This window comes from Danio aesculapii, chromosome 9 (genome assembly GCF_903798145.1).
Source record: "Danio aesculapii chromosome 9, fDanAes4.1, whole genome shotgun sequence".
NCBI classification, from domain to species: Eukaryota; Metazoa; Chordata; class Actinopteri; order Cypriniformes; family Danionidae; genus Danio; species Danio aesculapii.
In genome coordinates, this window is record NC_079443.1 from 26,522,219 (window position 1) to 26,537,000 (window position 14,782).

The 14,782-nt window shown below is 34.8% G+C and overlaps 1 protein-coding gene across 1 annotated transcript; it reads right to left on the bottom strand.

The window, feature by feature from the left end:
• Window positions 1-5,159: 5,159 nt before the first annotated feature.
• On the bottom strand, window positions 5,160-14,178 carry med4 (mediator complex subunit 4). The gene is made up of 7 exons (XM_056464947.1): window positions 14,087-14,178; window positions 13,765-13,831; window positions 12,714-12,884; window positions 9,411-9,468; window positions 7,955-8,041; window positions 5,914-6,045; window positions 5,160-5,764 (listed from the first exon to the last, which is right to left on the bottom strand). The coding sequence occupies exons 1-7, from the start codon at window positions 14,167-14,169 to the stop codon at window positions 5,592-5,594; spliced, it is 771 nt and encodes a 256-aa protein (XP_056320922.1). The 5' UTR covers window positions 14,170-14,178; the 3' UTR covers window positions 5,160-5,591.
• Between the last annotated feature and the right edge of the window lie 604 nt (window positions 14,179-14,782).

Here is a 14,782-nt window from a genome sequence, read left to right on the forward strand (position 1 = left end):
TCATGATTAAACACTGCAGTAGTGTAAACATTTCCTGAAAATTGTTCAATTATAGTAATCCCTGACCATAGAATCAGCAGGAGAAGCATTTACATCACAAGACTGAATTTAAATCAGCTGTTTTACCTCTTGATGAACAAGGTTGTGATACCAAGTGATTAATCATTCAGCGTCTCATTAGAAATATGAGAAGTCTCTGACCCATCGACCAAGTGTTGCAAGCACGTCTTTCATAATTGTTGACTCGTGACACATACTGTATTAAAGATTTTCATATGCATTGGCTAAATGTCTGCCTACGCGATATTGATCATGCATTGAAGACTAAAGCAAGTAGAGGATGAAAAACAGAACCAGAGAATGAAAGAAGCACATAAAAGCAGCGCCTCTGCCTGATGTAAGTGTGAGTTGTATTTAGAAGCTTGTAAATGTTACATGTGAGTGTGATGTGAAAATAGTCAGCATTGGTTTGGGGGGGGGGGGGGGGGTCTCTACATTTGATTCATGTGGAAAACATTTTTATAGCCTCACAGCTGAGCAAACTTTATAGACACATGGCAGCAGCAGCGCTATGTGTTTGTAAAGTCTATGAGCCGAAGCAATCCAGACAAAAAGCTGAAGTGCCTGTGTTAAAGTTCACCTCTGAGAGCCTTAATCATTCTCACCTCCGGCTCTTCTTTCGTCCATCCCTATTAACCCGACAGCTTGCTGAGAGCACCGATACAAATAAAAGAGCTGAAAGAAGAAATGAAGTGAGTGACAGAAGCATTGAACAAAGATGCACAGTTGGGAAGGGTTTGTTCTCTTCTCTTTGTGTGGGTAAATTAGGCACAGAGGGAAAGTAATGAATTATCGTGTGATTCACGACCCGCAAATTCGATCTTAATTACAGGCAGGGACAGCTCTAAAATCTCCTGACACATAAGCTCACCTATTGGTAAACTTATCATTAGCACACATTAGCATAGTGTTTTAAATAGTCATGCACTGACTCACCAGAGGGATCTTGCACAAAACTAGATTAAGAAAACTGACCATGCATCGATCACACAATTAACAACACATCCAATGTTATCAGGTGATGAGTTGAAAACACACCTCTCACCCACCGATCTGATATTTCCCACCAATCCGGAAACTCCCACTGATCTGGGAACTCCCAACGATGTAGTAACTCCCACTGATCTAGTAACTCCCACTTCAGACTGCATGATTTTCAAAGTAGTTGTGTCACAGATGTTTCACCCTGCACAACTATCTGAGCTAGTGTTTCTTCAGTGCTGTGTTTGTATACATACACTGCAAGATGGATCGGTGACGGGGGGTGGGGTTGGATGGGTGGTGGGGGTTCACACTGCATGACTTTAACAATAGAATGAATTGCCGACAACTTTGTCTCGGTCCGCAAACTACATGCAAAAAGTGACATGGAAACAACACTAGGTCACATAGTATATATTTAGTTATTAACTACCTAATGAGAAAGAAGAAGTGGGGTAGAACGTGTATTTTATAATTTATTTTGCTTGCCTGGCCTTTGAAGGTAATTAGCCATTTCTCTTCAACTTTTTTCTTTTTTCGACTCGGTTGTGATATTGCCAGATGCTCCATTTCTTGGGTCCAAATAAAATGAAAAGAAGCTCTTACCTCTTCCCCCAACCTCCTGCTGGCCTGCAGATACCCACACTAGTGGATGCTGCTCTCTCATTTGCTGTAGGTTATCGCTGATGTTATTTTCAATATGAAGACATTTCAGACTGCATGATTTGAATCGCCTACAGCTCCAGATATTTAGCATGCCAAATATCTGATGGGTGTAGGAGACTTATCTGTGGTTCTCTCAAATCGTGTCTTTGATAGTTCACACTGTGTGATTGTTACTCATGTGAACGAGCACTCATTTGTCTGTGATTTCAGGCATTTGTCGAAAACCGAAAACCATTTTCTCAAAACCGTTGGTGAGAAACCGGTCAAGGCTAAAATCATGCAGTCTGAACTCGGCATTACTCTCACTGATCAGTGAACTCCCACCGATCTGGGAACTCCAACTGATCTCTCATAACTCCCACCAATTTGGGAATTCCCACCAATCTCAGAACTCGCACTGATATGAGAACTCCTACCTCCCACTGATCTAGTAAGTCCAACTGATCTAGAACCTGAACCATGAGATGGTGATAATGACACTTTTATACATCACATCAAACAGGGAATTTAGTATATTTCGCGAGTAAATTGCATTGAAGTCAAGACATGAACACAGAGGCACACAAAATGCAACCATATGTACCCAGAAGGACATATTTTCTTGGTTTTCAAAAATGTACACCAGGGCATATTTTCCCAATGAGCCTGTGTTGCACCTGACATGTCTAAAACTAAATTTCATGCACGTTCATCATATTATTGTTTTTAAAATGTAAATTACAAATATACTTCGAAATATCCTAAACATTCCTTACAAATTGATGAGAAAAAAATATAAAAGGCATGCCTCAATGTAATAAAAATACTACGTCATTTCAAATCTTTATCTTAAATCTATGTCACAATCTTTCAAAACACTAGGTTTTACCCATTTTTCATAACATTTTATAAAATAACCAATTATTGGATATATATTTTATTTAATATATCAGTCCCAAGGATGCTGTTTTTTTTTTTTTTTACATATATCTGCTCTGCCGAATGAAGAGGTAACACCAATAATTTGACATATTATTTTTAAAGCAATAGCTTTTTAAAACATTTAAACCATTACTTGGTTTTAAGGTCCTGTGTGTATATACAATCAACATTGTAAATTTAATTTGATGGGAACACCAAAATAGGACATCACATTAAAATATCACTTGCATCAAATGTGATTGATATTTTGTGGTAACAGTTCAATCGTTGTCAGTTAAATTAATTCATTCAATAAAAACACTAAGCTACATTTTCTGAAATTGTTACACCTGTAAGACTACAACACACACAATATCAACATCCATTAATGTAAATGAGAACATTGATTAATTTAATGCTTTAGTTCTAATTCCATCTGCCAAATTTAAATTCTTATTTGGGTCAAAAAAAAATGGTTTTCTTACACATTTAGTACAATGCTGACTCATCGGAGTCCCATAGGGTAATTATTCGTGTGTATCCTTATCCTATACATATAAAGATGTGTTGCTGCTAAGTTAGTGTTGATACGCCATCTGGTGGCCAATGTTAGACTACCTGAAATTCCACATGCGTTCAGAGATAATGAATACTATAGGAAAATCAATTATGTTTAGAACGAAGTTTTTTATAAATGATAGGTAGAGTACACACATGCAACTTTCTAGCAAAATTTAAGGCATGTTAAATCCAAAACTATTTGAATAATGTCATGTACCTCCTCTACATTGTTATTAAAGGGTTAGTTCCCCCCAAAATGAAAATGCTAATAATGACTCTCATGTTCCAAAACCTCTCAGAGCTTTGTTCTTCTTCGAAACACAAATAACGGCATTTCAGGTGATATCTAAGTCCCTCACCTGAAGACAGAAATGTTTCCAAGTCATTCAAAGCCTAGAAAGTTACCAAAAAAATTGTAAATAAGTAAAAGTCGTAGAGTCTTCAGTACAATCAGCATATAAACAATAGAAATATTGTTTTCCCTTGTTGGAACTTTAATCAATTTAAGCCAACAATCTGCGAAATCATCTCAAGAACAGCTTCTGTAGGTCTACCAGTATTTTAGAGGTCACTGTATATCTGTAGCAATCAACATATGACGTGAATCAATCCTTCTGTCAAAGTTGTTCTAAAACTATTGAACACCCATTCTTGTCTTAATGCATTAGATTCAAATGAGGTGTTGCAAATTACTATTGCACTTTTACTGCTATTATTCTCTTTACTAAGATTTACAATAACTGTGATCTTAATTGTTCTTTTTTGATGCATTAGTTCCAGTACTATCTTTGGTAGTTACTAATCTAATGTATATACACACATATCTTGATTAGCATCCCATAAAGTACTACAGAAAGCCACACGGTAAACATTTTTGGGTTCCACATAATTCCTTCATGTTGTCCCAAAACAATTCAAATAAGTTAACCTAATTCTTCTTACAAATTAAACATAAAACAATTAAGTTGTCTCAACTCATTTTAAATAAGTACTTAAGTAAATACGAACAAGCAGTGAAAAAAACGAGTGCACTGTATGTATGCATGTATACTGTATATATGAACACTAAATCTGAAAGGAATTTAAATCAGACACATAATTTATCTCAGCTCCAGAGAAGAAACAATCATTTTAAAGGGCACCTATGTTGAAAATCAACTTTTGTAAGCTGTTTGGACAGAACTTTGTGTAGGTATAGTGTGTCCACAGTCATATTAGAGTGATATAAACCCAACAAGTGTCTTTTTTTAATTTCCTGACGTTAAAATAGGACCCAAATCCCAGTGATTTTAAGGCCCAACGCAACGTGATGTAGGAGTGTGGTTTTTCCCGCCCACCGAATTAATTGACAGGCACCATGTTTCTATAATAACATGTATACACATGCCCACAGAACATTTTTGGCTAATAAACTGGGAATAAAATGTGTTACAACTCTCTGTGACCTTTATAAGTTTTAAAGTTTTTAAAACTGAGCTTGTTTGTAATAGAGTAAAATCGCTTTGTAATTCTTAACCGATATAAGGCCGCATGGTGTCAGTAAACGCGCATGTGTGTGTGTGTACTGGCATTTGTGTGAGACTCATCATTTGAGAAAGGCTTAAATAAACTCCACCACAAATACATCAAATGAACTTCCTTGATATTTTTGACTATGATCTGTTTTTCAGCTTCATCCGAGTCTGTCACTGTGCTGTTTATCTGACGTAACGCGTGAAGAGAAGCAGACACGCATGTGGGAACGGTGAGCGAGGAGAAGCAGCTCATTTTTATTTAAAGCCACAGGCTACAAAACAACTACCCTGTCCTCAGACAACATGGGCAGATTCTGGAGGCTATAATAAATAATCTGATGGGCATTTTGAGCTGAAACTTTAGACACATTCTGGAGACAGCAAAGGCTTATCTTACATCTTGCCAAAGAGGTAAAATAGGTGCTCTTTAAACAGTACAGTGTCTTTCTTTCACAGTTAATAAGAACAAAAAAACTATTTTAATTTAAAAAAGAAAGTTTTATTTACAGAGTCTGAAAGTTCAGAGGTATTTACATTGCTATTTATATTCCAACAGTGCGCCAGAAATGTATTGCAGTAATGCAAATAAATGCAAACGAGCCCGTCACGCTTCACACAATGAAAACAATGACTTGGTGACATTTGAGGCCAGTGGGATAAAATTATTCACACAAATGATGACTGTAGGCACTCAGAGAAGGAAATAACAAGCATATTGTTAAAACAACCAGCCCCAATGAGGGATTGTTTAAGAGTGAACCTCTGCATGTTTGGTCCTCCTCAGGGCATTTTATGCTGCCATCTCCATCTCCAAATTCACAAGCCGGAAATTGCTGCGACAACATACTTTTTTTACAGGTGGACAAACTCTGAACACACACAAACACACAGACACACACACACTAACACTTAATCAGAGTCACTGCTGCTGCTGGAGGAATCTGTTGACATGGCCTCCACATCATCTTCATTTTCCTTGTTATGACCAGGCGGCTCTAGGCCAAAATCGTTGCCATGGTGAGGAGGCAAAATCCCCATGGAAACATCAGTGGACTGCCAAGGATACTGTGGGGTCAGTACATCTAAGAGAGGAAGGTGGGACAACAGCGAAATGGATGATGGTGCAAAACAAACAAACAACACACCAAGAAAACATTCGTATAATTCAGCTAAAAAGTAAACACAAAGAAGAAATAAAGAATGGGCTTCTTGAACAGAAGAGTGGACGTGCCTGGTAATCTCCCAGCAGCCAATGCGTCTCCAGGCAGGTGTCCGTTAACACCATTGGTGGACATGTTGCTCATGTTACCCAGCATTCCACTGCGCATCTCCAGATCAGTAGGGTACGGTCTGCGAGGGTCACCTATGCACACGCAAACACACAATAAGAGCTTGCACATAACCAACCAAATAAGTGGAAAATGTTTCTTAGGCCCTATTTCAACCTGGTATTAAGATGCGTTTTCAGCTAAGTGATCAGCCAAGGCATATTACCATTTTCACTTGGTATTAGGGCTGGATGATATGGCAAAAATTTATATCACGATATATTTCTTAATTTCGGTCGATACGATAGAATTCCGATATAGATATGGACAATATTAAAAAGCCAGGAAAAAACTGCCACACAATAGATGTCTGTAGCCACAAATGTCTGCAAACTGAATTTGCAAACGTCTATAATACCTCCAGGCTCTCACAACTTCTTTTTTTTATAAAAACAGTACAAAAAAATGCATGTTCACTTTTTATTTGTATTTAGCCTTTACAAACAAGAAATGTTAAATAAACTATCAAATAAATGAATAAATAAATGAATAAATATATATATATATATATATATATATATATATATATATATATATATATATATATATATATATATATATATATATATATATATATATATATATAGTTCATGGGGTTAGCTTGACCAACGTGATGAACAGAAACGTTTTATCAGCGTTTTTTTGTATATGCTGAATACTTACCAATCAATTCACATGGAAAAAAAAACATAGAAAAGGAATAATAATTATAAATAAAAAAAAATCAGAAAGTATAGGCTACATTATTATTGCAATAGAAAAATAGTTGTTTGAGTATATTCAGTTCTGGTTGCTTTTCATCTTGAACACCCTTTAAGGGTTCTATCTGTCTATTTATATTTGTGTATGTAATTACCCAATTAATTTAAAAAGGTTTAACAAAATATTTCTTATATATTTTATATAGTCTATTTATGTTGACTAATATTTTATATTATTTTATATAACACATTTTCATTATTTAACAGATTGAATACCTATATTAATCGCATTCTTTCTATTTCATCAGCTTTGCAATAACTCGATTCCTGATAAATGTGTTTGTGAATTTTATTTTGTAAGTTTGCTCGAGTGCTATATGCCAGCATGCAGCGAGTTTATGTGTATGTGAGTGTTAATTTAGGTGTTTATGCAAGGATTGAGTTGTACGTGCGTGTGTTAGCGTGGGTGTTTATGCAAGGATCATGTTTATATCTATATGCGTGTGTATGCATGCATCAAGTTTATATGTATATGCGCAAGTTACATACATGTTTTGAACATTCAATAGTATAGGTGTATATGCAAGTAATTAATAGGTGTATATGTATGTGTTGAGGAGCCAAGTTTGATCTAAATCCTACACGGTGCCTCATAGCCATCTGTGTTTGCTTCATTGCCTTCTCTTCTGACACCGCTGGTTTGAAGCTGCAGAGCACCGAAAACAAGTTTATTGAAACTTAGAAAAAGCCGAACCACTTCCACACCACTGCATTAGTCTTTACTCTCTAATCAACTATTTCATCTGCATTCTTACTTGTGGCGGCTTGTTCATTCACCTCCGTATTCATCGCACTCACTTTGTAGCTAAAACTTTTTGCGACGGAGCTTAACCAACTGCTGAGTGCTGGCAGCATGTCTGTGATGTACGTGATCATGCTCTTTATAATGGCTGAGCACTAACCGTCACTCAGTGACAAGTGATAATGTATACGATTTTAGATTTATAATAAAATGTATTTGCTAATTTATATCGAAATACCAGAAACGGATTTAAAAATCATACCACTGTTATTGAAAAAATCTATCGCGATACATATTGATTTTGAATTATTGTCCAGCCCTACTTGGTATTAGCATGTTCAAATGCGCATCCATTTCATAATGCTTTGATAAAACACATCTTAACAACAGGTGTAAACATGAACCAAGTAAATATAAAGAAGCACAGTAATGTCTGTATACCTGGAACCCAGTTTAGAGGAGCACATACTGCATTACTGGCACTGATTCTGTGAGCATACTTGATGATCTCCTCTGAAGAGATACTGCCTGGTGGAGACAAAAAAGAAAGAGACAGGATTAGGTTTTACTTTTTTACTTAGTTTTTTTTTTTTACTACAGTAGTTTTTAATTTCATATATTTGTGTTTTATTTACTTAATACTAAATTAAGTAAAATACAATTATTTGCATTTCAGTCTTAAGGCCAATACACAACCGCAGAGACAGCAGTACAAATATATTTAGAATGCTTTGAAGAATAACCCAACAATTGCCATGTGCAATAATTAAATCTTTTTTTGAAAGATCCTTCTCAGGGCTAAAAAGATGCTTTCATGAAGCTGGTCTCTGGTCAGATCAAATCAATTTGTTGCCTTTTTCTGAAACAAATTAGGCATTTAACGATCCAATGGGCTATATGCACAGCTAGTGTTTTTCAACTTCCAGTAAAAGGTTTATGTGACTATTTTCAATTTCACAAGCTTCCTTTTACACCATTGATGTTGTAATGTAATTAAAATTTAATCAGTTGAATAGACTTAAGCATCCATTTGATTGTTAAAGCGTAAAAAGAGATGAAAACCAGTTTAAACACAGGCGCCGTCATTAGCTGCAGGCTAGCGCAGAAACTAATATATAAAATATTATTTAATGCAGTGCTTCTTGTTTGGTCTGATACCTACTTTATATTGCATCTCATGCAGGCAGTGTAGATCGCTGCTGTTCAAAGAAATCAGAACTTACACGCAGTGATTTTGTATGGGATGACTGAAATTAAAAGTCCGTGTGAATATACTGTACCCCATTAACACAGAACAAACATGTTCAGTCGCTGACAGGGGTAACTAAATTTATCCGACATATTCCAGACTAGTTTGATGGCTTTTGACTGTGCAGTGCGAGTCTTTATGGCTGAATGCTAACTCCCATATTTTCTGCAATACATGTAACATTTTTTAACCCCTTTAAACATACATTTTACTTTAATAAAGTACTTTTAGAAGGTGTTTTAAAAGCATTTTCAGTTTGGCTTTAAATGAACACATCATTAAACTTGGGTGCTTACAATAAATGTTGTTTATAATACATGCTATTACAAATAACGTTTCTTTTATATTTCTAATTTCAATTTCTGTTCTGCTCTAGATATCATTACATTTAAAAAGATTGAAAGAAAGTCAGAGGAACTAAATGATTATACTTCTTAGGGTGTTTGTAAAATGTGTATTACAAAATACACACCAATAAAACTTCTCTTTTAACAATGCAATTTAGACATCCTGTGGCTTTTTAAAGAATATATTCATTCATTTTCCTTCAGCTTAGTCCCTTTATTCATTAGGGGTCGCCACAGCAGAATGAACCACCAACTTATCCAGTATATGCATACAGTAAACATTTGAAAAGTACAAGAATACCTTTTCTGGCTTTGTCAATAGACTTCAGCTTCTCTTTAGCTTGATAGACAGCAGTGGCCTGATGAAAAAAAGAAAAATATAATTATTGCAAAACTGATCTATAAGTGGTAGTTTATGTTGACAAGAGGGGTGGGCTACTGTTCATATTAAAGTGATAGTTTGCCCCAAAATGGAAACTACCTCATCATTTATTCTCCCTCAGGTTTTAAACGTTTATGAACTTCTTTCTTCGGTTGAACATGAAAAGATGATATTTAGAAGAATGCTGATTGCTGGCACTCATTGACTTCCATAGTGGGAAGAAATAAATTAGTGTGGAGACAATGGGTGCCAGCAACCAGCATTCTTCAAAATATCTTTTTTTTCCTGTGTGTTCAACAGATAAAGGATATCGAAGAGGTTTGTATAAAACAAGTGGTGAATGATGACAAAATATTCATTTTTGGGTGAACTTTACCTATAAGTTGTCTTTGTTATGATGTAAATGTAGAGCATGTGCTGATATTATTAGTTACTACTAGAACTGTAGGATATTGTAAAAATCTGAAATTGCGATATTTTATTTTGCTGCAATAAATATTGCGATATAAATACAATTTCACAAGATGGTTTGAATAGCTCTGTTTGACATTTTTTGGGGAGTTTTTATGTATGGAAATTGAGTAACCACTAGGGCTGTGCAATTAATCGAATCGCAATTTGGAATGTTGCGGTTAGCTAACGCGAGGGACTGTGATATGAAATATATTTGCTTTATTTCATTACCCCTGATCAGAGCAAATGCGTGACTGCTGTCTGTGTGTGATAGTCTTACTAGCAATTGAGTGAGCACAACTGAGTGATGAGTGTCTTGCCAAAAGGTTAACTGAAAGTATTGCCAGTGACACTCAATCTAGTAGCAAGTAACAGCAAAGTACGATTTCAGAGTTATTTCCGCCATATTAGTTTGCTGAGTGTTCTGTATTTTTATAATTATTATAAGTTTTTTTTATAATAAGCTACACTACCTCCCTAATTTGAGTTCAACTTGTTTACAGTAAGGTAAGGTCATTTTATTTGTGTTTACTGTTTGCTCTAGAGAGAAATGAGTATTTCATTTCTGAACATTTAATAAATGTTTAAGTAAATTAATATCTTTTAAGTTTTTTATTTAACAATAACCGCATTTTGGCAGTAAGAAGCTACAATACAGATTATTGAGCTGAAGCTTGACTACAAAATTTAATCACAAATCAAAATATCTGTAAAAAAAAAAAAAAAAAAATCTAAATTATATATTTTCCCCAAATCCCACAACCCTATTAATCACAATGCAAATGGTCTTTTTCTTTACTTTCTATTATTTCTAAAAAATCTTAGAGCAAGTAAAATATTAATTTGTTTTCACCTTCAGTAGATACAAGTTAAAATGAATTTCCTTCAAACAAGCACAATTATCTATCAATGGGGTAGGTGAAATAACCTTGTTTTCACTTTAAAATATATATATATATTTGGAGTAGAAACAAGATAATATATATTTGGAGTAGAAACAAGATAATATATATTTGGAGTAAAAACAAGATAAAAATTCTTAATAAGAAAAACTTTTTTTTGTATGAATCGTAAAAATAATTAAATACAAAAAAACTTTGTTAAACCGTCAAACATCTTTTTTTTTGTTCCCAAATGTGGCACAGGCAAATTAGAAACCCTCACTGTATTCTGGTTAAACTTAGCAGTGACTCTACAAATGTTTTCTGTAGCTCCTGGTCATTTATAGCTCAGACTCAACATTGCGTTGATGCGCACATTGCAATATCAATGCTGAATCGATATACTGTGCAGCCCTAGTTACTACTAATATTAATTTCATTACATATTAGCAATTTCAGTTAATGTGTATTTATTATAGACTTAGGGTCAACCATAAAATAGGGGTTATTTTATGGTTAATGATTTACTGTTTCTTTTATACTAAGTACATATAATATCTAAAATAAAGACACTTTAAAGTGATAAATATTGTGAGATATAATTAGTTTTTAAAATGTATGTTTATAAAAGAACCATAAATAACATCTGTAAAAAGCTGTTTTTGCTAGCATTTCAAATGAAACGTCCCCAAAGTCACAAAACAGAATTAATAAATAAATATTTAACACCATCAATTTTAATCCAGAAATTATAAACCCAAGTCTCAGTATCAATATAGAAAATCAATTGATTTAATGTGACAAAATGACATCCTTTGCACTCCCTCAATAGTAAGTGAAGTATATGCTTCAGAGAGGTTAATTTCTCTCTCACTTCGCAGTAATGATAATAAAACACCAATGAGAAATTGTTTAAACTAACATGTCCTTGAATTCTAGGGGGAGATGTCTCTGCTCTGTTGAGAAAGCTTGCAACAAAGATAAGAAACTCTGCAGCTGGCTGCTCACTCTAGTTCAGATAAAAAATAAAAAAAACATTTAAAATTTTCCGTTACACTCCCTTCAGGCATTTTGTCATCACTTTGCAACTACAGCCCATCTAACACTGTGAACAGCACAGATTGTCAGCTAAGCTTATTATAACATTTATTTTGATGGTTCCTCAACATATATTTTACTGGTTACTCTACAAATAGCTTTTCAGGTTCATTATTCTACTAACCTGACAGTCCACTATTACTCCATTAATTATTAAATGCAGTTTCAAAATTGCTTCTAGTAAAGTGTAACCATTAAAAATGTTTAGCAGCACAAAATCTTTATGAAGTAGGGCTGCACAATATATCGTTTCAGCATTGATATCGCAACATGCAAGTCCGCAATAGTCACATCGCAAGGATCTGCGATTTAGTCAGGATTATAGTTGACCAAACATTACAGTTAATGGAGTAATTTCAAATTTTAACCTTCTAGTGAAAGTTTATTATTTGCCTGTTTTTAAGGTCTGACTATAAGAATTGAGCTAACTTGTACATTTGTATTCAATTAAAACGATATAGTGTTGTTGTTATTATTATAATATAGTGATTATTTATTTCTGCTTCTGAATACTGTTTGACTCCACAGAATCTTATAAACCTTTGTTTATTTGCAACTTTTGTTTGTTGTGTTTAACTATGCTCATCATTTTAAAATGATATTTTATGCAGATACACTACCCTATACAATAATTTCAAGCTTTACAAGATATTCAAGTCTCTGGACGAAATTGCATTTACAGCGCAGTGAATGAAAATATTGCAATGTCAGTTTTTTCCAACATCCTAAAGCCCTAAAGTGAAGTAGTATTTTGTTTTGCACAGTGCTGGAAGAATGAAATGATACTCACCAGTATATGCTCGGCCTCTTTGAGTTGTTTCTGGAGCTGCTGGATATCACTGTCTCTCTTCTCAACTTCTTTCTCCAGTGATTGCATCTCCTGGTGAACTCTGCCCTGCTCAATTGCTGTCTGCATGAGCTCCTGGAACTCTTTATCTCTCTGTATTAACAGCTCCAGTATCTGTTCAAACAACCCACACCATTTTTCTCCAGTATTAGTAATTCAATTATATATGTATTTTTAAATGCCTCTAATCAGATTGCTTGATTACAAACACATCATGCTATTGGAGTAAATTATTTCAGATTTACTGAAGTTTCATTTATAAGTAGTTTTACTTGTAGTGCGTACCATTTTAAGGAAAAAAATAAAATGCAAACAGGAAATTCTTAGTTTCTTTTATAGTTCACACTTTACAATAATGTTGTGTTAGTTAATGCATTTACCAATACGAACAAACAAACAGTATACTACAGTATTTGTTAATGTTAGCTAATGAAAACACAGTTCATTGTTAGTTCATGTTAAGGAGAATGGATTTGGATGTTAATAATGCATTTGTAAATGTTGATTTACGATTAATAAACGCTGTTTAAGTATTGTTCATAATGGGTTCATGTTAGTAATTACATTAACTAATGAAACCTTATTGTAAAGTGTGACCATTTTAATTGACAATTTATGGATACGCGATTAAATAAAACTTCGGGGGGGGGGGGGGCGGGGGGGGGTTGCGCAAAATGCTCATGATATTTATGTTCAAGTCTAAATTATGTTGTCATTTAAAGCATATAAAGACAATTGGTCAAAATAACTAAAAATAAATAAAGGTCATCAAGATTACATTATTGACGTCGATTATCATTATCTTATTTATAATCACTTAGGTACTACAACTTTAGGTTATCAAAACAATGCTGTTGATCTCTTTAGGAAGTTTGGGAGGACAGAAATCTTTCAGCCTTTATTTTAAATATCTAAGTTTTCCAAAGATGTATTTGTGAGGATATAGGGCATGTGTGTGTGTATGCCTGCGTGTGTAAACAGCGTTGTCTCTCACCAGTGTGTCCTCTCCAGGCGAGGGCAGTTTCTGTGACCTGGACAGCGCCAGCATCTCGATCAGCTCTCTAAAACAACACCATGAAAAACAAGACGCGAGAGATAACCAGTACTGTAAAAATACAGTATTACTCGGAGAACACTTCACTGTATGAGATAAAACTACTCTATTTGTTCAATTGTTAACTAACTCATCAACTTAAACATCACTGGGGAAATACCATGAATGGACATGATTATTCTGCTTTATAACAGCTAAACACACACAAAAACAACGTCATAGTAATCTTTCGTCTAAATTATTTGAGCATGTGAGGACAAACCTGGATAAAACTTCTATATCATCCAGAGTGGATAAAAGCCTTTCTTTCGTAGATTTATCTGCCGCTGCTGCCGCCGCCGCCATGATTGTTTCTTTTTCTGTGCGCATGCGTGGTAAATGAAAAGCGTTAGATGTTTTTGAGTCACACAGCGACGACTGTTGGCAGAAGGACCGCAACGCACAAACACCGCCGTCACAGTTGAGGAACACGACGAAAAAACTGCTGGAACATCTGTTTGCAAGTATAGTGGCTGTGTAACTGTTATTATATTGTTCAGATATAGCCTATGGATGTGCTACTGTTGCAATCTCATTTATGTTGTTTGATGTAATGTTTATAGCACCTGCTGATATATAAACGAAGATTTGTTTGATTTAGGAATCATTCTTACACGCACACACTCATGCACTACAGCCAATTTAGTTTATTCAATTCACCTATGCTGCATGTCTTTGGACTGTGGGGGAAACCGGAGCACCCCAGGGAAACCCACACGTACACAGGGAGCACATGCAAACTCCACACAGAAATGCCAACTGCTCCAGCCGGGACTCGAACCAGTAACCTTCTTGCTGTAAGGCAACAGTGCTAACCACTGAGCCACCATGTCACCTATTCAAGAATAATTTGAATTATGTTTTTAAAAGACTTATTTAAGATCATGATCTTTTAATTTATTAATTAATTTATTACTAG

Excerpts from the sequence above, each read along its gene's own strand:
- med4 (XM_056464947.1), bottom strand. The coding sequence starts at position 14,169 with ATGGCGGCGGCGGCAGCAGCGGCAGATAAATCTACGAAAGAAAGGCTT. Across the intron at positions 12,885-13,764 it reads CGCCTGGAGAGGACACACTG|ATACTGGAGCTGTTAATACA; the intron begins GTGAGAGACAAC and ends TTGTTTGAACAG. Across the intron at positions 9,469-12,713 it reads AAGAGGCCGAGCATATACTG|GCCACTGCTGTCTATCAAGC; the intron begins GTGAGTATCATT and ends TTTTTTCATCAG.